The sequence below is a fragment of the Globicephala melas genome, chromosome 15 (genome assembly GCF_963455315.2).
Source record: "Globicephala melas chromosome 15, mGloMel1.2, whole genome shotgun sequence".
In the NCBI taxonomy this organism is placed as follows: domain Eukaryota; kingdom Metazoa; phylum Chordata; class Mammalia; order Artiodactyla; family Delphinidae; genus Globicephala; species Globicephala melas.
In genome coordinates this window covers 38,079,134-38,101,446 of record NC_083328.1, presented here as the reverse complement: position 1 = coordinate 38,101,446, position 22,313 = coordinate 38,079,134, and the positions used below count along the sequence as shown (strand labels likewise).

Below are 22,313 nucleotides of genomic sequence, written 5' to 3'. Positions count from 1 at the left end.
GCGCCGAGTCCCCGCCCGCCCGCCCGGGAATGCCATGCAGCGAGGGGCGTGCGCGCCGGGGGCGGGCCCGGCCGGAGGGGGAGGCCGCGCTGACTCAAGGCTCAGGAATGCGCGCGGCCCGCCCGGCCCGAGTCACCTCCTCCGGGAGGGCGGCGGGGACACCTGCGGCTGGGGGGTCGAAAGCGCCTTGGTCGGGGAGGGAGGACCTGGTGGCCCAGCTGGACCGAACCTGATGGTCAGCGTCAGCCGCTCCCGGACTCCGAGTGAGTCCTGACCTTATTCTGCTTTGACTTGTGCTTGAGAAGTGGGCGGGGGGCGCTGTGCGGAGGGGGAGGGGGGAGGCGGCCCTGGATCTACCGTAAACCGAACCGCCAGCCTCCTCCGAAGGCCGCGCTGCCCAGTCTCTCACCCTAAGCCGCACGGGAGCCTCACTCGCACACACATGCCCCTGCGTTCATGCACTTAAACACACACGCTCTGTACGCACTCACACTCATGCTCGCCCACGTGTTCCTTTACCCACACCTGTTTACACAGACTCACATACACACACCTCTGCATATACACACTGTAACACCTCCATGCTCACTCTCACCCATTTACACACGTGCACACAACCACTGATGCACACTCAGTCGCACCCGCACCAAAGGCAGGATCAGAGCAGTGACCTCCTCCCGGGGCCCCTGTGCTCCCCACCCGCTGAATCCCTGCTCCCCCAACAGGCACTCCCAGGCCAGGCTGGAACCCCTGGAGCAGAGGCGCAGAGGCAGCAGCACCATTTCCGGCGACCACTCTGTGCTCCTCCCTCTTTCAGGGCTCACCCACCAGCCCTGTGGGCCCATCCCTGCACTCCCTGAATCGAACACAAAATGGCCCATCTGCTGTAGGCTGAGGCCGCTGGTGGGAGTTTTCCAACATTCCTCTCCCTCTCTCCTGACATTGCAGGAGTTGGTGGGGCACAATCACCAGAGAAAGACCCGGGAATGGGGGAGGGGGTGCCAATAGCAGGGCAGGGCTGACCAGGAGCTGTGAGTGGTGGAGGGGCACAGACTTCCACCCCGTAGGGCGCAGAACTGGGACCATGGGTGTCCTAAGGACCCTTGTGCTGGGAACCAGAATACTGAGGCACATGAGGCCCAGCCCCTCCAGCTTTGGAGGGTCCACAAGTGTGTCTTCACAGGCCCTTTGCTGGTCTGGGACCAGGAGGCAGTGGTCCTCTCTGAACAGAGGTGCTGCCACGATCAGGTCAGCAAGCTATGCCCAGGGTATGACCGCAGACAAAGCCCTGGTCCTTGGCTACACAGAAAGTAGACAACTTGAGGTGGCAGCCAATTCACAGTTGGCCCAGGAGCCTGGGAAAGGGACAGAATCCTCCAACTGTCTCCTCATCCATCCTCAGGGCAGAGTGGTGCCTGCACACTCCGGGTCATTTACGAACTCAGTATATCAACACAGTTCCTAGGTAGAGGGAGACAATGGAAGCTTTGGAGGGGCTGCAAGAGGACTCCTTCACTGCGGGGTGGGGTGGTGACTACAAGTGCCTTGGGGACACAAGGCAAGAAGAAGGCTGAAGGCTGTCCAGTGCCGATGCTTAGGGCTCTGGCTGCCCACACTGCCACCCCTCCCATGCCAGGCTCTCAGCCACAGAAAGGACAGTCTCTCCATGCCTGGCATTCTCAACCCCCGCCACCTGGACGCTCAGCCTGGGCTGGCAGGGCCAGCGGCAGTGGTGTCATCTCTGGAGTCCAGGGCCTGGGCTCACCTCCAAAGCTTGCCGTGGCCAGGCATCCAGTGCCGCCAGGTCTCCTGCAGTGGGTACTGCAGGGTACCCAGGCTCCCTCCATGACCCAGACACTCATTCCCAGCTGCCAGCAGCATAGCCGTAGCTGGCTCAGAGCTGAGACAGGCACCCATCCCCCAGTCCCCCCCCACCTCAACCCCCGCCCCACCTGGAGTCACCTTCAGTGAATGAGAGCTGCCTTGCCCCAAGTAACACCCCCTCCCCAGAGAGGGTGGTCTGTGTGTCCAGTCACGGGTAAGTGGCTTCCCCCTGGTTCATTCGTTCAGGTTATCTCCAAAGGACCCTCTCAGCTCCAGTGGGACCCCAGCAGCCTCTGTTGCAAACCCTTGCCCCTCACAGGTGTGGCTCCCAAGTACACCTTGGCAGGCAAACCCAGGAATCCCCAGGTTCTGAGCCCACCGAGCCTCCTGAGCGAGGACCCGGGTATCAGAAGGACAGTATGAGCATAGGACTGGACCCAGTCCACAGGGACACGTGTGTGCACACGCATGTGCTCTTGTCTCACACCTGGCCCACTGCCCTGTGTTCTGGTGGAGGAGGGCCTGACACGGAAACCCCAGAAATCAGCTGCAATTGCCCAGTATGTGTGCAGGTGACTGGGGATGGGCAAGTATCTGGAGCACCCCCTGACTACACTTCACTCTAGGACCTGAGGGGGTGGCAGTCCTGACCACTGAGAGCAATCCCCACCAGCCACTCTGGAATCAGCTCAGCAGGCCAGCCTGAGCTTTGGGGGGCCTGAATGGGCCCGGGACCAGCCCCTGGCTATTTGGGGAAGAGGCAGAAGTGGGCCAGACCAGCCAGGGCCTGAAGTCACTGTCTATTTGAGGCAGCTGCCCCTCCCCATGTCTTGGGGCCTGGCAAGGGGGGCCCTTAAGTACCTGGCCTCAGGGCCCGGCAGCACTGGTAGCACAGCCCCAGGAAAGGAAGATGCAGCCCACAGCTGCTCACTCTGCCCAAGGAGCCTCCGAGCCCCCAGGACCCGTCAGCTGCAGAGGGCCCCAGAGATGGCCCTACTGAGATGTCACCCCCAGAAGGTGCTGCCCCTTTCACGGTGTTAGCTGTCCCTACATAGAGAGGACAGAAATGTGAAATGAAAATGAAGACAAAACCGCACCCACCCTGCCCCTGCCCCCACCAGGGGGAGTGGCCCAACTGTAGCCTCAGTTTCCCTCCCAGAGCAGGGAGAGGGGGAAGGGGGAGGGAAGGGAGGCTGGGCACACAGGAAGGCAGGAGGGGGAGTCATTGTTCGGGCAGAATGGCTGCAGCGGGTAAGGAGGAAAGAAAGGGGTGGGAGTCACATCCAGGCCCGCCTCACAAGCACTCATTGACGACACACCGCCCAGCCCCGGAAGGAAGCGGCACAAAGTGCCGCAGACAGCTGGGTGGCTTCCGGCAGGAGCTAAAAGGCTGTTGCCCCTCCCTCCGCAGGAAGTCCTGGTTGGGGCCCTGGGCGGAGCGGGGAGTACAGCTGGGCCTGGGTCTGGGCTGGAGTTGAGCTCCTGGGCTGGTCCAAGGAGGAGGAGGAGGAGTTGGAGACCAGGGTTCCCCCAGCTGGACTTGCCCTGAGACCAGGTGCCACACTCGCTCATCCCAGGGCCCCAGTCACGTGGCCCGTCCAGCACCCCCCCACACACACACACACCATCCTTTGCCCAACTGTTCTCCAAGGCCCCACGGGTACCCCTCACAGGGCCAGGGTGACACAAGTCAGACAGCTCAGGACATGGTCCAGGGCAGGGGCGTTCCCCCTGCTGCCCCAAAGGGCAGTGGCATACCTCACACTGCCCCCAGCCACTGCCCTGCAGGAGGGGTGTTCCTGGGTCCCCACAGCCCTCCTGCTCACCTCAGCCTCTTCAGGAGGCTGGCCATGCTCCAGCAGGCCCACCCCTGGACTTGAGCGGGCTCCTCTCAGCATCCTTCCGTGGTGGGAAAGGTGGGGGCCCCACTGCAGACACAGAATCCCAGGACCCATCCATATTGTGATGGGAGTGGTGGTGCTTCCAGAAAGGCCTGGGTCCACTTCCAGGACAAAGTCTTCCTGGCCCACTCCCCCGCCCTATCTGTCCCCTCCACCCAAATGCTCCGCAGGTATGGAGCAAGTAATGCCCCTCCGCAGTCCCAAGGACCAGGGGCTCCGACACCACCTCCCTCACGCACATTCCACGCGCACCCCACCGAACCGTCTGGGGCACCCCCAAACCACTACACCCCCAGCCGGGGCCCCTCTAGGGCCCAGTCAAGATTCACAGGGACCAAGCCTCTTTTTTGGTGGTCTGACCACCAGCTGGAGGTCACCAGGTGGAGTGAGCGCTGCGGCTGCGGCGGGACCAGGGTGCAAGTGGGGCGGGGGGCATGTCACTGGGAGGGGCGCGGGGCGGAGGGCTTCCCTCCACCCCAGCTGCCTGCTCCCCCTCCTCACACCACAACTGTCCCAGCAGCCCCGGGCCTTTGTCCCGGATGGGAGGCAGGGCGCGGGGCAGGAGCGACAGCGGGGAACTCCGATCTCTAGCCCGGCCCCACCCCCGGGGCGGATCCGCGCCTGCGCCCGCCCCCTACCCCCGCCGGGCTTCCGTCCTTCTCCGCGCAGGCGCCGGCTCCACCCCGGGACCCGGCGGCGCTTCCGGGTGGGCGGTGGGGTGCATTCCGGGCCGGGCTGGGCTCCGCGCCGGCAGGTACAAGTTTCGAGATCCCTGACGGAACTGCCGGTTGCCTGCGCGCCGCGGGGTTCAGGTGAGTGCGCGCCCAGGTGAGCGTGCTCCTCGCCGGACGCACGGCCGAAGGACTGGCTCGGGGGCAGACCCCCCGGAGTCGCACCGCCACCGCAGTGAGCCCTGAGTGGGAGCCAGTAATGTGCGCACGGGCCGCCCCTAGGCGTCTGCAGTTCCCAGACGAGCGCCTGACGGCGGGGTTGGGCCGGCTCGGCTGCTCCATTTGCCAGAAACAAAGCCGAGGCCCTGCCCGTGGTCGCCAGTGAGGTCTGAGAGGAGCGCCCGCCACCGGTTTCCTGCTTACGTGCTGGGCGCTCAGCCTGGCTCAGACGCCCCCTGCCCCGAGCCCGCCTGCCGCAGAAATGACCATAGGGTTGCCTCAAGGGGCCACTTCCCCACACTCCTCCCTTCAGTGTCCCACACGGATAAATGCTCTCCCTTTATTTACTAACCCACTCTTTGCCCAGGTTTTGATGGAGGGCTGGCGGGTCCCTTGGGTGTCCCCATCCAGGCTGCTGTTTTCTGCCCTCCACTGGCTGGGCCCAGCCTGGGAAGTGACCCTTGTCCCCAGGTTTTGCGTTTCTTCCTAACTGGTGAGCGCTCGCTGTACCCAGACAAGTGCTTACCCGGCTTCTCATTTTATTCTCGGAACCATCTTGTATGACAATGTTGTTTCCCTTTCTGCAGATGAAACAGAGGCACAGACACCTTAGGTCACTTTCTGGGGCAGTGGTCACCCTTGGGTGCAACGGCAGGGTCACCCCACTCTTCATCCTGAGGCTCTGAGGCAGGTTCAAATCCTAGGTCTGCAGAGGGGGAGACAAGGCCTCTCTGAGCCTCAGTCCCAGGGCATCTGCATGAGCCGACCCCCACTGCCCACGGTGGGTCAGAGCAGAGACCCAGTGCCACCCCAGAGCCTCGCGGCAGGCCGGGGGCCAAACCTGGGTGGAGAACAGGGGCCGCAGCGTCCTGGAGTCAGCCTGTGGTGGGTGTTGGCAAATGCGCCTGGCTGCAGACACGGTCATATCAACATCCATTCTCAGTAGGCTTGCAGCTCTGGACAACATAGAATGTCAGCACTTACGCTAAAAATAACGGGTCTGTCACATGCCAGGGAGGTATGAGAATCAGCCCCTAAGGAGGGTGTTTCCAGGCCCCAGTGCTCACCTGCTGCTCCTTTCCTTGGAGAGCAGCTGGTCCCCGAACGGCCAAGGGTGTGTGGTCAGGTTTCCCAGGCCCTGTGGCAGCAGGTGGGACAGTGTGCCGGTCTCGGCAGATCCTCCTCATTCCTCACACCTCACTTTTGCCTCACTTATCCTTATTCTGACATCCTGGGTCATGAGACAGAGGACAGCTGGGGACTCATTGGGGGTCATACCCTGAGCGCTTGGGATGGGGCCAAGTAGACAGTCTGCCTGGTGCTCACCCATGTGCGTGTGTCAGTCCTTCTGGGCCATTCTAGGAGGGGTCTGGCACAGTGGGAGCCCTGCCAGCATTGGGGAGGGGTGTGGATGACACAGTGACCCACAATCCGTTCCTCGGCCAGGCCCCACTGAGGTCACAGCTGTTTTAAAATTCCTGGTTAGGGGCAGGTGCAAAGGGAAGGGTTCCAGAAAGAAGCTCAGAAGTTCATTTGGAGACCACGTGATGAGTGGCAATCAGAGGGCAGCAGCCCTCCTGTCCCAGGCTTGGGTGCCACTGTCCCCTCCCCAGGCCCTGCAGCCCTTTGCCACTCCTGCTTGTGGATGGCACGTGCAGCAGAGTGGCTACCAGTCACTGCTGCCACCAGCCTGCCTTCACGTGCCGTCATTTCCCAAGTCTTCCTGGGTCCCAGCGCAGGGCTGAGCATGCCAGGTATGGCTCAAGTATGGCATTCTGTTTGCACAGGCTGGTTGCCCTCTTTTTGCATATGAGGAGACAGGCAGGCAGTTGAATGAGTCCTTGAGCTCCCGACTTCACTGCACAACCATCTGTCCTCTCCTCTTCAGACCCTTTATCTTGTCCTTTCCCGTTTCAGCTTTCCTGAAGAATGGGGCAAAAAAAGCAGCGACTGTTGGAGGCCAAGCGGCATCAGAGCCCGCCAGATGGGACCCGGACATCTTCCCCCAAGGAGCCCCGCTTGGAGCCACCCACGACCCTCGGCCCCCAGCGCAGCATCTATTTCTCAAGCCTAAAGGGCCGCCCTGGTCGCCTGGGATCAGAGTTTTTCGACCAGCCTGCCGTCTCCCTGGCACGGGCATTTCTGGGACAGGTAATGGAAATGTAGCGGCGTGGCCTCTGCTGAAGGGTCATCACCGTGCAGCGTCTGTGGGCCCCAGCCCTCTCCCCGCTGGGCTCACGTCCCTGACTTGGCCCTGCGTGGCCGCGTGCAGTCAGCCGCTTTGCCCACATTTGCTCCTGGGTAGCTTCACCTCAGTCATCTGGGGCAGCCTCTGGGTCCAGGGTCAGCTGGGAAGAATGCCGAGGTTTTTAGGGGTGCCTGCCTGCTCTGGGCAGTGAGGACGGGGCAACTACAACATTAGACTTCCCCCTGGGGCTGTGGGAGCATTACCCCTGGTCCACCTGGGATTGCCCTCAGGGCAGGTTTCTTACAAGGACCACGGTCAATGCTGGCCCCCCTGTCTGTGAGGGGCTGCTTTTGCCTGCCCCGTCCCCTGACACAGTCAGTGCCCCTGCTGGAGCTTGTCTATGTGTGTAGCAGCTTTAGACACATGGCAGCTGAGGCCATGGCCTACGGGCTGCCCAGCATCGGGATTTTGATGAAGGACAGCCTCCTTCTCCCCACAGTGGCTCACAGTGCCGGAGCTGGCTTCCCAGCAGCCCCTGCAGCTCCAAGTTCTGGGGTGGGAAGCAGGACCGCCCAGGGCCCTTGCGGGTGGAGCCCGTCACCATGTTGTGTGTACATGGCATGTGCCGCAGCAGCAGAGTTTTGGCCACATCCATCTGGAGTACCATCTGGCTAGGCCTGGCTTTCTGGTCCTTCTGGAGGTTCCATGGCTACCCTGTGTCCTTTAGTGAGCCTACTTTTAGGTTAAAATGGCCAAGGAGAGTCAGTTTCTGTGGCTAATAGAAAATTGGTGCCAGGAAGAGATCCTAAAATGTGAGCTAGTGGAGTGTGACCTAAAGTGTGACCTCATTGAGAAGCGACCAGAGTCTGTTACATGAGGAAGCTTTCAGCTGCAAGGGCCAGAAGGTCCTTGTAAAAGCACCTTAAGTCAGGAGAGGTTATGATCTCATGTGAAAGGGCACATGGGGCAGGTGGGTCCAGCATCAGGTAGAGGGCCCAAGGGCCTCAGTGTGTCACAGTCTCCCCCTAGGCTCCCCTAGGCTCGCATCACGCCTGTTTGAGCCTGAGGGTAGACAGGGCGATGTCCAGCAGAGAAGGGCGGGTCTCACCCTGTATGTGCCTTTGGTTAGGGTGGAGAGCCTTTTTCATTACCCCTCAGTGGACGTCCTCACAGACCTCTTGACCAGCCTTGGTCATGCACTCATCCTTAAGCAGGTCACTGCAAGGAGCAATGAGTTGCCATGACAACCCAGACCACTCTTGTGCCACCCTCTCAGCTGAGAAGGGTCTTGCCTCTCTCAGGACCCTCCACCAGCAAGGAGGAGATGTGTATAATGGGGGTGAGGGGCAACCACCACCTGCTATCTGGAAATGATATCAGTGGAATTCAGGACAGGAAAGAAGACAGTGAGGAAAGGGCTGTGGGAGGCTCCTCCCCAGGCCCCATGGAGGTGTCAGGCTGACAGGGAATGCTCCCTCTCGTCTCCTGGGAAGATGGGAGGGAGGCCTCATCTGAGGTGCTCTGGCCAAGCCCACCTGTGCACACATATAGGGATTTGTGGGCTTTGTCTCCAGGAAGGCCTCCTCTAACCCTTACCCTGAGTCCAGCCTCCAGCACACCCCTCCCTGCCCCCACAACACTGACCCTGGCCGCAGACACATTGAGCTCCGTGGGCTAAGGCATGGTGGCCTGGCCGTCCAACTTGCCTGAGGCTCTGGCCTAAGGACAAGGCAGGTGCTAGGGACAGCCCTGGTGAGGTGGCTGGCCCCTGAAACTCCACTGTGAACCCTGGTTGAGTCAGACCTGGGGCTCCGGACACTGGGCATGACTGCTGGCCATTCCTGGGGCCGTACCATGGTGATGCATGGCGAAGGGCAGAGGGGCTCCAGGCGGGGGAGGACTCAGCTCCCGGGGTACTCAGTGCTCCGCAGGCCCTGCCTGGCTCTCCTGTGGCCTACTCTGTTCTCCTAGGTGCTCTGCTGGCCTGAGAGCACCCACCCCTCTGGGGACAGCCCCTGACAACTGCCCCCTGCCCTGTCCTCGGCTGGGCCCTCTGTCCCCTCCTGTACCCACCCTGCCCAGGGTGCTGTCCGAGGCAACCGTCGCCAGGCTTGCCTTCCTGGCCTGCTGCCTGCGCTGACCCACTCCTTGTGGAGCTCGTTACCCCCAGGGCCGTGGGCCAGGCCTGGGGCACTGCTGGGCAGCTGGTCCTGCTGCTTTCAGAGTTGGCTGGGTGGGGGCTGAGTGTGACGGTCCTTTGCAGTTAGTCCAGGGGGAGGGGGCTCCACAGGCTCTGGAATCCCAGGCAGGGCCCTGTGCCCTTCACACTGCTCGGCCCCAGGCTAAGCTTTAAGTCCAAGGGGACCCTGCTGAGAGGAAGTGTGAGAATTCACTAGTGCTGGTGCCCAGCCCAGCCCTGGTTGGCCTGAGATGGCTGCACCCTGTGGACAGGACACTTGGTGAGCAGGGCCTGTGGTCCAGTGGTCCAGCAGGATGGAGGGGATGGTGGGGAAGAGCCAGCTGTACCTGGGTGTCCTGTACCTGTACACCCTGAGCTGGGGAGATGAGTCCAGGCTGTGGACTGTCAGGGTGGAGTGAACCCGGCTCCTTCCTATGCTGAGCAGGTCTTGGTCCGACGGCTGGATGATGGCACAGAGCTCCGTGGCCGCGTCGTGGAGACTGAGGCATACTTGGGGCCAGAGGATGAAGCTGCCCATTCGAGGGGCGGCCGGCAGACCCCCCGCAACCGCGGCATGTTCATGAAGCCAGGGACGCTGTATGTGTACCTCATCTATGGCATGTACTTCTGCATGAATGTCTCCAGCCAAGGTGCGTGGTGCTGGGGCTTGGGGAAGCAGGAGGCCTGGGCAGAGCCCCCTCAGCTGGCAGACCCCGGGAGGACCGGGTTGGCTAGGTGATTGAGCAGGGGGTTCCCTTGCTAGGCTAGGCGAGGGTTTCAGGAACTTTGGCTGCACGGATGGTGGTTAGAGGTGCCAGGGGCCCCACAGAATAGAGGTCATGGGTTGACTTGAACACAGAGCGCATGGGTTCACGAGCCCACCGCTGGCCCCAGAGCTCAGTGCTGGTGTCACTGCCGGCCCAGAGAGGACTCGGGAGGGGCTGATGTGGGGAAACAAGAGTGAGATCGATTTGGGGTGAGCTGGGCTCAGGCAGGAGTCTCGCCAGGTGGCCAGTTATGGGGTCTGGGTCAGTTCTCAACTGGGGATGATACTGCCACCCTGGGGAACACTAGGCAATGTCTGGAGACATTTTTGGTCATCACATCTGTGGGGATGCTCCTGGCCTCTAGTGGGTGGAGGCCAGGGAGGATGCTCAGCAGTTCACAGTGCACAGGACGGCCAACTCCACAGATTCATGGCCCCAGAGGTCAGTGGTGCCGATGGGAGGGATGCTGGTCTAAAGCTCCCGGGAGGGTCCACGCACCTTGGGGGACCCACTGGGTCTTTCGTGGGTAGGCAGCTGTGTTTTCTGAGTGGTCTGTGCTGGGAAGGAAGTGCCCAGCACCGTCTTGCCAGAGCCGCTGCTGACCAGCAGCGGGGGGTGGGGGGGTGGTCTGCCCAGCCCACTCTGGCTAGCCGGTCCTAGCGTCCATCTGCCAAGCCTCCCGTTGCCGACGCAAGATGAATGAAGGCTCGAGGACAATAAGGGGCTGCCGGTCACACATGTGGAAGGATTCCATTAACATGTGAGTTGTGATTGCCCAGAATAGACAGCTGGGGATGCCTGATGCCAGAGCCACAGGGCCAGAGGACACAGGGAATCCACGACTGGCCCTGTGCCCAGCAGAAGGCAGGTGCTGTGTGAAACTGAGTGATAGGGACTGCCCCTGAGGGCCCTGTTATCAGGCGCAGAGCTTATTCCGGTCGCTGAGCTTTTCTTTGGCGTTAGAACCAACCCCTCACGTGAGAGGAGACTGCACTTGGACAAGGGGCTGCAGTCAGTGAGGAAAGGGAGGAGCCCAAGTTTCTGCGGGTACAGTGGACAGAGCAGATGTGGGAGGTGGTGTGACGTGACCAGGATGCCCCAGGAATGTCGAGGTTAGGGGAGCTGAAAACCACATGGGTACAGACAGGGCCAAGGGTCATCCAGGTGGAGTAAGGGAGAGGGGCAGCTGAGACAGTCCTTGCCTGTGGGGTGGAGGCCATGCAGAGACCGGGACTTGGGGCTGCGCGGTTGGTGCAGGCAGACGGGGTTGGCGGGGGGTGATGGGGAGGCCTGGTGCGATGAGGTAGGGGTGTTCTGTTCGTTAGGAGTCTGGACTCAGGTGCATCCCAGGAGAGGAGGGGTCAGCTACGCTCCTCCAGACCTGTCTGCAGGTGGTACCCACTATGTTCAGGATGGAACCAGAGAGAGCTTTGAGGCCAGTGAGGGGAGCTACCCGGGAATCACAGAGGGACTAAAACTCAAGGCTTTAGGTGCCCTTGGGCACATCCTGAAGTGCTTTGAAAGCTGGCTGGTTAAGGGACATCTGGTCGAACACACCCCCACACTTGCTGGCTGTGCAGGAGGCCAGCTCCTGGGTGCTGATGGGAAGGCCTGTGTGGCTGAGGCCTGAGAGGGGGACTGGCCTGGCCACGCCTCAGGCTGAGCCCCTCAGACTCCCAGCTAGTGAGTGGGCTGAGAGTCAGGGGAGCAGGTGTCCCAGGACAGTGGCCTTGCTGGAGGGTCAGGGCGCCTCTGTCCAGGGCGCAGGGAGTAATCACTGTCCCCAGCCAGGAATCCAAGGGGGTCTGGACAGAGATGTCTTCTCGAGGGAATCCCTGGGCCTGGGTGTCTGCTTGCCGTCCCACAAGTGGCCTGAACTGGTTGGGGAGGGGACCCCACGGAGGTGGGGGGCTATTCCTGCTCTGTCAGTTTCCGCACTGGATCCTAGGGTGGGGCTCACCTGCGTCCTGTGCACACTGGTGGCTGCTCCAAGCCAGGCTTCCAGCTTCCCCAACAGCCAGTGCGGGGGGTGGTTGGGGGACCCTGGGGTTTTCTTTGCTGACCTCACAGCGGGAGCTAGGGAGCTCCATGCCTCCCCAGCTGGTGCCCATAGGAAGCACAGGTGCCTTGGGGGTACAGGTGTGCGGGAGGGGGAGGCAGGCAGAGGGTCTGGATGGTGAGTGAGCACAGGTGTCACCCCCAAAGCTTTGGTCGGGCCTTGGGTAGTGGGGCGACAACCTGGGAGGCTTCATCTCTTCCACAGGGGATGGGGCATGTGTCCTGCTCCGAGCGCTGGAGCCCCTGGGGGGCCTGGAGGCCATGCGGCAGCTTCGCCACACCCTCCGCAAAGGTGTTGCTGGACGAGCCCTCAAAGACCTTGAGCTCTGCAACGGTCCCTCCAAGCTGTGCCAGGCCCTGGCCATCGACAAGAGCTTCGACCAGCGGGACCTGGCCACAGACGAGGCTGTGTGGCTGGAGCGGGGCCTCCTGGGGCCCAGTGAGCCAGCTGTGGTGGCAGCAGCCCGAGTGGGCGTCGGCTATGCAGGAGAGTGGGCCCTGAAGCCCCTGCGCTTCTATGTGCAGGGCAGCCCCTGGGTCAGTGTGGTAGACAGAGCGGCCAAGCGGAACACACAGGCCAGAGCAAAGGCCAGCCGGGATGAGGATTTTTAATTGTTTAAAAATGAAATAAATGCTGTGTTTATAGAAAACTGTCATTTGTGTCTCGGCCGGAGCCTCTTGTCTGTGGCCAGCTCGTCTCTGTGGGAGGACCCGGGGCCAGCAGGTGCACTTCCTCCTCAGGCCTGAGGCAGCCGTGTGTGGGGAGCAGCGGTGCAGTCACTCCTCCCCACCCCACCCCACCCCCGCCCCGGCCAAGGGGAAGCTAAGACAGCTGCGGGACACCGTTAGCCCAGGTCCTCGTGCCTCAGGTGGCACGGGGGCGACCGCTTGGCCATGGCCTCCTGGTGGCTAACACAGGACTGTGGGGGGCGGGGAGGGGCCGGGCCAGGCACCGGCAAGCTGGAGGGAAGGGTGCCTGCAGGCGGCCAGTGCTGGCCATACAGGCCAGGCCAGGCCCTCGGACCTGAAGCTCTGGACGGCCCAGGCCCGGGGAACACGGGATGGGGAGCGGGGCTCTGAGAGAAATACGGGCCAAGTTGGTGTGGGCAGCATGCAAGCCTCACTCCGAGGCAAGAGTCCTGGACGCTCTCCCAGCTCAAGCCTCACCTTCTCAGCTCAGAGCCCCTGAGGCTGTTTCCAGGACTGGAGGCGGGTGAGGATGTGGAGAGCAGGGGCCCCATGGGGAGGGAAGGAGCCTGGGGTGGGGGAGGCTCCCTCCGGTGCCCCAGCTCAGGTGAGCAGGGCCTGGAAGACAGTGATGACCGGATCCTCGTGGGTGGTCACCACCAGGACACTGCGGAACTTGTCCACCAGCGCGAGCAGCTGGGAGCGCCGCGTGTTCTCGTTGTACATGATCTCCTCCAGGTGGTGGCGGCCGCGGAAGTAGTGCAGGAGCCTGGGGGGTGGAGGGTGGGTATGAGCACAACTACGGAGCTGGCGGGAGGAGGGGGTCCTCAGACAGGCCCCTGCTCCAAGCAGTGCCCTGGATCCGCTGCCCACCGTGGCCCCTGAAATGTCACCCTGCCTCAGTGCCCTGACGGAGGTGAGGGCAGTGCAGGGTCAGCTGGCAGCGTCTCTGCTTCATGCTGCTGTGGCTCTTCGGGCACCTCGGCTGGGGGCTCCGTCCCTGACAACCTGACGCTCCCAGAACACCATACACCCAGTGCACCCAACTCAGGGTTGGGTGTGACAAGTCTGTGTCACCTATGGCGTGGAGACCAAGGGCCCCACCCGATCCCCATGAGGACAAGAACTTGCTGCTGCTTCCCAAGACGTGACAAGAAACACCCAGGAAGTACAGAAGAGACCCCCACATGCAGGTGCCAGGTAGCGACGGCTGTGTACTGGAGATGCCACCTCAACCAGTGAGGGCTGTTTGCCATCGGGATTTAAGCTGAGATCCACTTTCTGTCCTGTCCCTAGATGTGGCCCCTGCTCTACCTGGCAAACATGCGGAGGTCCTCAGGGTTCTGTGCTGCGGGCACGCTGAGGATGGCTGCCCGTTCATGCTCGGAGAGGCTGGCCAGCAGGTTCTCCGTCATCCTCCTGTTGAGTGGCGAGTCCCCACTGGGGAGCAGCTCTGCACTGGAGTTGTCCATGCTGGGGCTGGTGAGGGTCATGTCATCACTGCTGGCTGAGGACGGGCATAGTCAGGGAGCGGCTGCCCCCAACCCCACGAGTCACCTGCGCCCACCTGGGAAATAACTGCTGTGCCCTTGGGGAGCAGCCCCTCACCCCAAGGCCAGCCTGGTCATCCAACCCGTCCCACCCACTCAGAAGACAGGAGCCCTGAGCAGGCAGGTCCAGCACTGAGCCTGATGTCCAAGGCCCCGCCTTAGCCTGGGGAGGTGCCTCCCCCTAAGCCTTCCAGCCCCTCGTCTTCCCCAAGCCAGGGACCTGGGGCTCGGGGCTGCTGCCTTAGGGGGCACACCATGGCCAAAACAGCTCCTTCGAAAAGGGACTATGACAGTCACTGTCTCCTCAGGCCCTGAGCGTGGAGGTTTCAACGTCCTCCCAGGGACGGGGTGTGGTCTGCTCTGACCCCAGGCTGGGCCAGGCTGCTCCTGACTCAGCAAGGTAGAGCCTCGTCCTCAGGGAGGCGGGGGAGGGGACCTCCCCGAGGGAGAGCTGCCCAGCTGGGCGAAGTGGCATCCTCGGGGACACAGCCGCCCACGGACACTGTGTGTGCACGTTTTCGAGTGCAGCCCTGTGAAGGTGCTGTGGTCATTCCCTGAGGCGCCCAAACTGGGCCTCCTGGCCGCCTGCCTCTTCCAAGGGCGCCCAAGGTGCTCACCCCCCACCAGACAGATGCCCTGGGCAGGGGGTCCTACTTGGGGAGCCAAAGCTGAGGGCGTTGGGCGTGCTGAGGCTGCGGCCGCCAACCCTGGTGGTGAGGGGCACGTCATCCTCCCGGGGGCGGGGCTCGTCCTCACTGGGCGAGGCCATCAGGCAAACGTAGGTGTGCAGCTGGACCAGGAGCCTGCGCTGCAGCATCCACACCACCATCTGGATGAGCTGTGTCTGCAGGACGGGCAGGCCTGAGACATGACCCCCAGGTCACCCCGGAGGTCAGGGTGAGGCCCCACACCTCAAGAGAGGGAGCGCCCAGCCGCCAGCCACTCTGCAACCCCAACTCCCGTCCAGAGGAGGCAGCGGGGCCACACCTGCCCTTGCTCCATCACACGCCCGGGCTGCCCACGGCTGTCCTTTCTTGCCCAGAGCTGAGGAGCAGGACCTGTGACGCAGAGGACCTGCTCTGCCTCCTCTTCCCCAGCCCACTGGCCTCTGTGGGGACCCTGGACACTGTTGAGAAAGAAGCTGCTGGCAGCTGCCCTGACAGCAAAAAAGTCCTCCCCTTGGGTCAACCTGAAAGCCTGCCCAGGGACCGGGAAGCCTGTGCAGGTGGTGTTCCAGCAGCCGTTGAGTGGGGGTGTGTGTGCACATGGCATCCACATCCTCAGACCCACACACCCACCTGCTCATCCCTGGGGGTCCCTTGCTGGGAGGGGCTGGCTGACCGGGCATGGAAATAGGGGCATATGTGACCCAGTCACACCAAAGAAAATTGAAAAGGATTGTAAAATAATTAAATTATGAGGGACTTCCCTGGTGGTCCAGTGGTTAAGACTCCTTGCTCCCGGACTTCCCTGGTGGTGCAGTGGTTGGGGGTCCGCCTGCCGATGCGGGGGATGTGGGTTCGTGCCCCGGTCCGGGAGGATCCCACATGCCGTGGAGCGGCTGTGCCCGTGGGCCATGGCCGCTGAGCCTGCGCGTCCGGAGCCTGTTGCTCCACGACGGGAGAGGCCACAGCAGTGAGAGGCCCGCATACCGCAAAAAAAAAAAAAAAAAAAAAAAGACTCCTTGCTCCCAATGCAGGGGGCCCGGGTTCGATCCCTGGTTGGGGAACTAAGATCCTACATACCACAAATAAGCCTGCGTGCCGCAACAAAGACCCAGCGCAGCCAAAATAAATAAATCAATCAATTTAAATAAAAATTATATTAAGAGACTTCATCAGCACTTGAGCACATTCTGAATGGGCCTGAAGTAGTAGGTATGGAAGGCAGGTGGCCTCACCCTGGGACTGAGCAGAACCAGAACTGGCTCCATCCGGGCCCCTCGGGCTTGGCCTAGAAAAGCCACCCGCCATCCGGACCATTGGGAAGTTTCCGCTGGGGAGGGGAGAGGGTGAACATGCAAAGTGTGTCTTTTATTCAGCTGGCACGACCTGGCACAGTTCCTGGAAACCAAAGGTGCCATGAAAGACAGCATTCAGAACAGTCACGCTTGGCATCTAAATGAGCGGACCAACAGGGTCTCCTCCTCATTCACAACTTGAGGAAAAGGGTTTCCTTTTAAGCTTTTTTTTTGGCGGTACGCGGGCCTCTCACTGTTGTGGCCTCTCCCTTTGCAGAGCACAGGCTCCGGACGCACAGGCTCAGCGGCCACGGCTCACGGGCCTAGCCGCTCCGCAGCATGTGGGATCTTCCCAGACCAGGGCATGAACCCGTGTCCCCTGCATCGGCAGGTGGACTCTCAACCACTGCGCCACCAGGGAAGCCCCCTTTTAAGCTTTTAAGGACTGGTTTTGCCTAACAGACCTGGCACTTATTAAAGCAAATACTTTACTTTTGAAGACAAAGCCTTGAGAACACCCAGACCCATATCTGACACCTGTCCCACCTGGCCCTGCCCAGAGCCCCAAAGCCCCAGGTTTGCAGTGGAGGGGAGGAGGCAAAGCCTCTCGGATCCAGGCTACACTCAACCCTGCCACAAACGCAGAACTCACCAGTTTGCTCCACACGTCTCACCCCTCCCTGGGGGCCAGGCCACCACACCCAGCACCCTGCCTGCCTCTCGCCCTGACCAAGACCCAGGACCCCTTGGATGAGGAGATTCTGGGGATCAGTGAGCCCAGGACTTATACCCACAGACCCTGTGGCCACCTGGACCGTGGCAGGCAGGGGAGGGAGTAGGAGTGTAGGGACCAGACTCAGTGAAAACAAAATCCCCTCTGCGTCCCCCAACTATGGGATCCCCAGGCCCAGAAGGGGGCACCAAGTGGCTCTGTCCTCCCAGGAGAGGTCACCGATCTCCTGCCAGTTGGGCCTCTTACCTGCGTTCTAACCCTAAGAAGTGCCCACCAGGGGCAGGGGGGCTCCATGGGGGGAGGGACTTGCAATGCTCAAGTGTCTGCAGGCGGCCTAACCAGGGACACGGCTTCTGGTCACCCTGGCAGGGCAGGTACCACATACACAGCAAGCACCTCCCCCCAAACCAAGGCTAAAAGCACGGCAGCACCGAGAGCCTGGGATCAGGGACTGACCCAGGTGGGTGGTTCCTGGGCTCCCTGAGCTCCTGAGACTCACCTCCTGCACAGCGGGGGCCAGGGGGTTCCTAAATTCTGACAAGGAGACCGGCAAGGAGAACTTAGCGAGGACAGACGGCAGGTCGTGAGATGGAAACTGGCGTGAGAACTGCTCAGCCAGCGGAGAGTACCTGGGGACAGGGGGTGAGGGTCCGTGAGCTCAGCAGACCTCCCCACCATTCAGGCGTCTGCACCCTCGCCATGAGCCTGTGGTGGGCAGGAGGGGGCGCAGCCTGGTGGGTGGGCCAGGATGGGTGCAATGAGGACAGAACCCAGATGCTTTCCCCACACCACAGCCCCTATGAGCCCCTTAGTCAAGGCCAAGGCTCCTGACCTCCCACCAGGTGCCCCGTGCAGCACCCACTGGCTGGCAGGCACGGGCAGGCGCAGACCCTTCCTGGAGACCGTAGGTGCTGGAAGAGCACAGGCTAGGGGTGCCATGCAGGGCTGGACCAGGCCAGAACTGGAACGTGGGCCCAGCTGCCCTGGGGAGCACCGCCTGGCCGGCCCTGCCAGCCACTCCCCTGCCCACTCGGGGGCCCTGGGCTCTGGCAGCCAGGGGGACTCACAGACACACACTGGCGTTGGGAGAAAGCATGTAGACGTTGTTCTCACACAGCGGGTAGATGATGATGGCCTTGCCCCAGTACACCAGGTGTGCCGCAAGCTGGAAAACCTGCGGGCAGAGGGCCGGGAGGACAATGCTGGGGAGGCCAACTCATGCAGCCCCCTGGCTCATGGCCACAAGCCTCTCCGTCACTGGTCCCTGAGCCGTCCTGGCTGGCACCAGCACAGGGACGCTGGGGCACCCGAGATGAGGCCAGTCCAGCTGATCAAGGGGCTTGGCTGCACATCCCAGCAGAGGCCAGCCCACAGCCCAGCCGGCGCCCAGCACGGAGACGGGGCTCCACGTGACAGTGGATGTGGGTCACTGCACCTGCCCCCTCCACACACTCATCCCTGGAGAACATCCCACTGTCCTGCTGCCCTGACTCTCAAGACACACACACCATGAAGACAGGACAGGGAGCCAGGGTGAGACCACGGCAACGGGCACCGCTCATCCTGCAGCACCACGGCCAAGCGCCTCTGAGGGTGCATGCACACCTGTGACAGTGCCGGGGACACCTCTACCTCGTCTCGGCAAACAGGGCCTCCAGTGCCACAGCCAAATCAAACACAGAAGAAATTTCAGTTCCATCGCTGACCCTCTTCTTTCTCAGCCCAAGTCCCAGTGCTGATGGCTCTAAAGGACACAGGCCCCCTTCCTTCCATCTCTGCCACCACCCTCGCCCAATGGGCTCCACCTCCCACCTCTCTGCAGCCAGAGCGCCCTCTGCAGGCCACAAGTCTGAAATCAGGATCACCCGGCTGGAGTCAAGCTGTCAGCAGGGAGACTGTTCTTTGCTTCCAAGTTGCTGTGACCACACGTCTCATCTCTGCCTCATGGTCACATCCCCGCCTCCCTCTCAGAAGGGCCCACCCAGATCATCCAGGATCATCACCCTGTCTCAAGGGCGTTATTCCCATCTGCAAAGTCCCACATAAGGAAGGTCACACTCACAGGTCCCAGGGATTAGGTCTACGGGGCCACTGTTCACCCAATCACAAGTAATGTGTGATCCTAATTTTGTTATTCAGAGATTATGTGTTAATATGTATATAAAAAGCTTGGAGGAATCTAGGTTACTACTAGGATATGGGATTATGGGGACTTTCTCTTTTTCTGTTTATAATTTGTACGATATTTGAATTTTTATAAGAATATATTAATTTCATCATGACAAAAAACCCTCAAAATACTTGCAGAGCTTTTTTGCCTAGGATGGAATATGAGTGATTTTAAATCATCTGGTGACATTCACACCTGTGCTTGAGGTTCCAGCTGGGCTCGCTGGCCTCCCTCCCCACGGGGGCCTCCGCTAGGTGGTCTGCTGCAGGAACCAGCAGTCCCAGAGGCTGGTAAGGTCAACCACCAGGGTTGGGCCCCAGGGGGCGTCTGCACGACCACACCAGCGGCAAACCCTGATTTGCACCAGGTTCAGTGGGAAGGGGCATGGAAGGAAACAGCAAGGGGACCCCATGGCAAGGCCGGGGAGAGGCGAAGGGGACATCATCAGAGCTTTGTCTGTGTCTGGGGGAACTGTGAGGCACAGTGTCCAAACAGGCTCCGCGTTGGGCAGCCTCAGGGGACAGTGAGGGTCACCCCCTCAGAGCTGCACACTCACAGGCATCTGCTGATCAGCCAGTACTGGTCAGAACACAAACTCCGCAGTACACACACAACAGCTAGCGCGTTAAATGTTCTGTGTCTCGTGGGTGCTAGGAAGGCAGTCCAGGAGCCCATGTGAAACACGAAGGCAGCGTCTGATAAACACTTTCAGATGGGGTGGACAAAGGTCATGGGGTAGAGATGGGGGAAGGGCTTATTTGGGACGAAAGAATCCAGAAAGGCTGCTTTGGGGAACATGGCCCGAGAGTCAGGCCTGGTAGACAAGCTCCCCTAACGTGCTAAGGAGCAAAGGCCAAGGGCTCCCTGGAGGTGCCTCGCAGGGGCCTAGGTGGCCTGCCTCATGGTGCTCCACCCTTGGCCTTTGTAGGAGCCGCTGGTCCCTGGGCCAGGCCCTGCTGCCCCCTGGCGGTCACACAGTGCCCCGTTCCAGACCCTGAGTCCACCCTCAGGCTGTCGCTTGGAAGGCCCCCTGCCCCTGGCCTTCAACTTCTCCCTGTGCTTTTCCTTGGCCCCAGCCCCTGCCCAGGTTCAAACCAGATCCACAGCCAGGGAGAAGGGGCCCCCATCTGAACAGAAAGGGCAGCTCATGAGCACGTGGCTCGGCAAGGAGGTGGCACCTTGCACAGTAACACAGGCCTGTGTGCCCGTGGGGCGTGGCGTGGGGAATCAAGGCCACTGGGTTTGGTGCTGGCTCTGCATGGCTCCCACGTGGGCTAAGGCACCCTGCGTACCCCTGCTTCAACCCTGCAAGCCCCCAGCCCTGGCTGTGGTCCTGTGCGGCCCCGTCACCTGGCACCACAATGGCCTCACTCCTCTGCCACAGTTTCACTGCCCCCTCCCCTCCACAGAGGAGGAAGTCAATCCCGAGGCCTGATCCCAGGTCAGACTCCAGATCCACCCACCACCACAGCAGGCCACGCAGCAGCCCTCGGCTGGATGGAGGCCCTAGGGAGGCGACTTGAGGTGCCAGCTGTGATGCGTCCAGCCCCTCCCTGCTGCCCATCCTGCCCACCCAGGGTGTCTCCTCAAGCCCCCAGGGTACCTGCAGTAAGGCCAGGTCTGCGTCCTGGGCCAGCTGCTGCAGGTTCTTCACAGCAGACGTGGTCTTGATCACACGCACCAGGGCTGGGGAGCAGTCAATCGGGAGCTCGCCCAGCAGGGACTTCTCGTCGCTGAGCAGCAGAAGGGCGTGGTATGGGCTGTGGGGCAGAGACACGGGTCATCACAACCAGCGAGCCACAGGCCCTTGCCCTGGGTGTGCATCTGTAGAGAAGAGGCCGGGGAGGAAGCGGAAGACAGTGCTGTGCCCTGAGGCCTTTAAAAACCTGCAAGGATCACCCACAGAAAAAACTGAGGAAGGCCTGACGGGTGACCTGGCTCCATCCCACCTCTGGGATTGCCCAGCAAATGTTCGTTCGAAAACGAGTGAATCTTTCCTAAGGAAAGAGTCCCAAATATGGGAAAAGCATAATCCCCACTGCAGACTATGAACAGAACTACCTAGAAATACGCTTAGCAAGGAAGCCCGGGGCGGCGCACAGGCCTGGGGAGGGAGGAGGGACCAGGCAGTGCTTTGCTTTCTGTCGTCTCAACATTTTCTGTTATGTACCCAGATTTCCTTTTCTGGTTAAAAAACATTTAAGGAAACAAAGGACTTGATGGAGGAGGGGGAGGCAGAAGATTGGGCTCAGCGCTTTCCTTGAAGGAAATCAGTGACATGAAGAAACAGATCTCACAAGTTCTGATCTGAGCAGGAGGTCCGGTGAGTAACACCATGAAGACACAACGTCTCCCGTGGTTGGCTCCTGGCCCCTGCCATGATGCTCAGCCCCACAGCCCTGCCCAGGTCCTCGTCTGGGACCGCAGCACAGCGCCCCGCTTGGCCAGGCAGTGCTGACAGGGCCCGTGGGGAACCTGGGGTGGTCATCTCTAGATAAAACTGAACACAAAAGCGTGTATTTTTACTCTGTAAACAGCAGCGCCCTACCTGCCAATTTCTGTGGCAGGAAGAGGAAAAGACGATTTTTGGAACCAAGTACTTGGTAAACCTCAGGACACAGGAGAGCAGGGCCCCGGCAGGGTGTGCGTGGGGCTGGCACTCACCGGATGGCCTTCAGGCTCCGCTCGATGGCCTCGGGGGGAATAAGGCTCGTGGCCGCGTAGTGGATCTTATGGGGCAGGCAGAAGCTCACCTCCAGCCAGCTGTTGACGTGGAGCCGCACCACGCCAGATGTGCACAGGCTGCAGAGAGCGGGCCGTCAGCCACCCACATAGCAGCTCCCAGCCGTGCACACAAGCCACACAGACACCCCTGAGGGCGCCTCCTCCCAGCACACGGAGGAAACTGCAGGGGGAGACTTCCAGAGCAAGAAAGCATCTTGTCCCGGACCTCAGTATGTGTAAGAGAAGAAAAAGTATTAGGAACACCCACAAAAACTGTATTCCTGGCCAGCCCTGGAATCTCTAGTCCAACTAGAGAGCCAGGGCTCCCATCTCTGTCCCACAGGCTCAGTGCACCAGGGGTATCCTGAGGCCGCCTCTGCACACCTGAGGAAGGCTCCATCACAGCGGGCTGCCTGGCAGGGCAGGGCCTGTCACCAAAAGGGAGAGGTGAGCAGGAGAGCAAGGTCCTGCCGGGGAGGGGCCCATTCCCCTGCAGACACCAGCAGCCCCAGGGGCTCCACGGCCACCGCCAATGCCAGCCTCGGCTCAAACCTTCGGCTTCCCTCGTCTCCGTGATGGAACTTTGGTTCTTTCAAGCCCTGGCCTTGCTCAGGCCAGACATGGCAACTCTGTGTCTGACCCTCATTTCTCACATCCCACCTCAAACCATCTGTCAATCCTA

General features: G+C 61.2%; 2 protein-coding genes across 5 annotated transcripts in view; one reads left to right on the top strand and one right to left on the bottom strand.

Moving 5' to 3' along the window:
* The first annotated feature begins 4,385 nt into the window (after positions 1-4,385).
* Positions 4,386-12,470, top strand: MPG (N-methylpurine DNA glycosylase). Its single transcript, XM_030872397.3, has 4 exons — positions 4,386-4,537; positions 6,533-6,766; positions 9,428-9,632; positions 12,013-12,470. The coding sequence occupies exons 2-4, from the start codon at positions 6,545-6,547 to the stop codon at positions 12,417-12,419; spliced, it is 834 nt and encodes a 277-aa protein (XP_030728257.1). The 5' UTR covers positions 4,386-4,537; positions 6,533-6,544; the 3' UTR covers positions 12,420-12,470.
* NPRL3 (NPR3 like, GATOR1 complex subunit) overlaps positions 12,396-22,313 on the bottom strand; it is a 33,390-nt gene continuing 23,472 nt past the window's right edge. For 3 of the 4 annotated variants that reach the window (XM_030872391.3, XM_030872393.2, XM_030872395.3), the window contains 7 exons: positions 21,572-21,709; positions 20,511-20,667; positions 17,805-17,911; positions 17,237-17,366; positions 14,699-14,888; positions 13,809-14,001; positions 12,396-13,263 (listed from right to left, as the gene is read on the bottom strand). In XM_030872391.3, the coding sequence (XP_030728251.1) occupies positions 13,098-13,263; positions 13,809-14,001; positions 14,699-14,888; positions 17,237-17,366; positions 17,805-17,911; positions 20,511-20,667; positions 21,572-21,709 (1,081 nt within the window). In that variant the 3' untranslated portion in view covers positions 12,396-13,097. Of the gene's footprint in view, positions 13,264-13,808; positions 14,002-14,698; positions 14,889-14,928; positions 15,171-17,236; positions 17,367-17,804; positions 17,912-20,510; positions 20,668-21,571; positions 21,710-22,313 lie in introns of those variants that run through there. The other variant, XM_060284392.2, reaches the window with a different exon arrangement.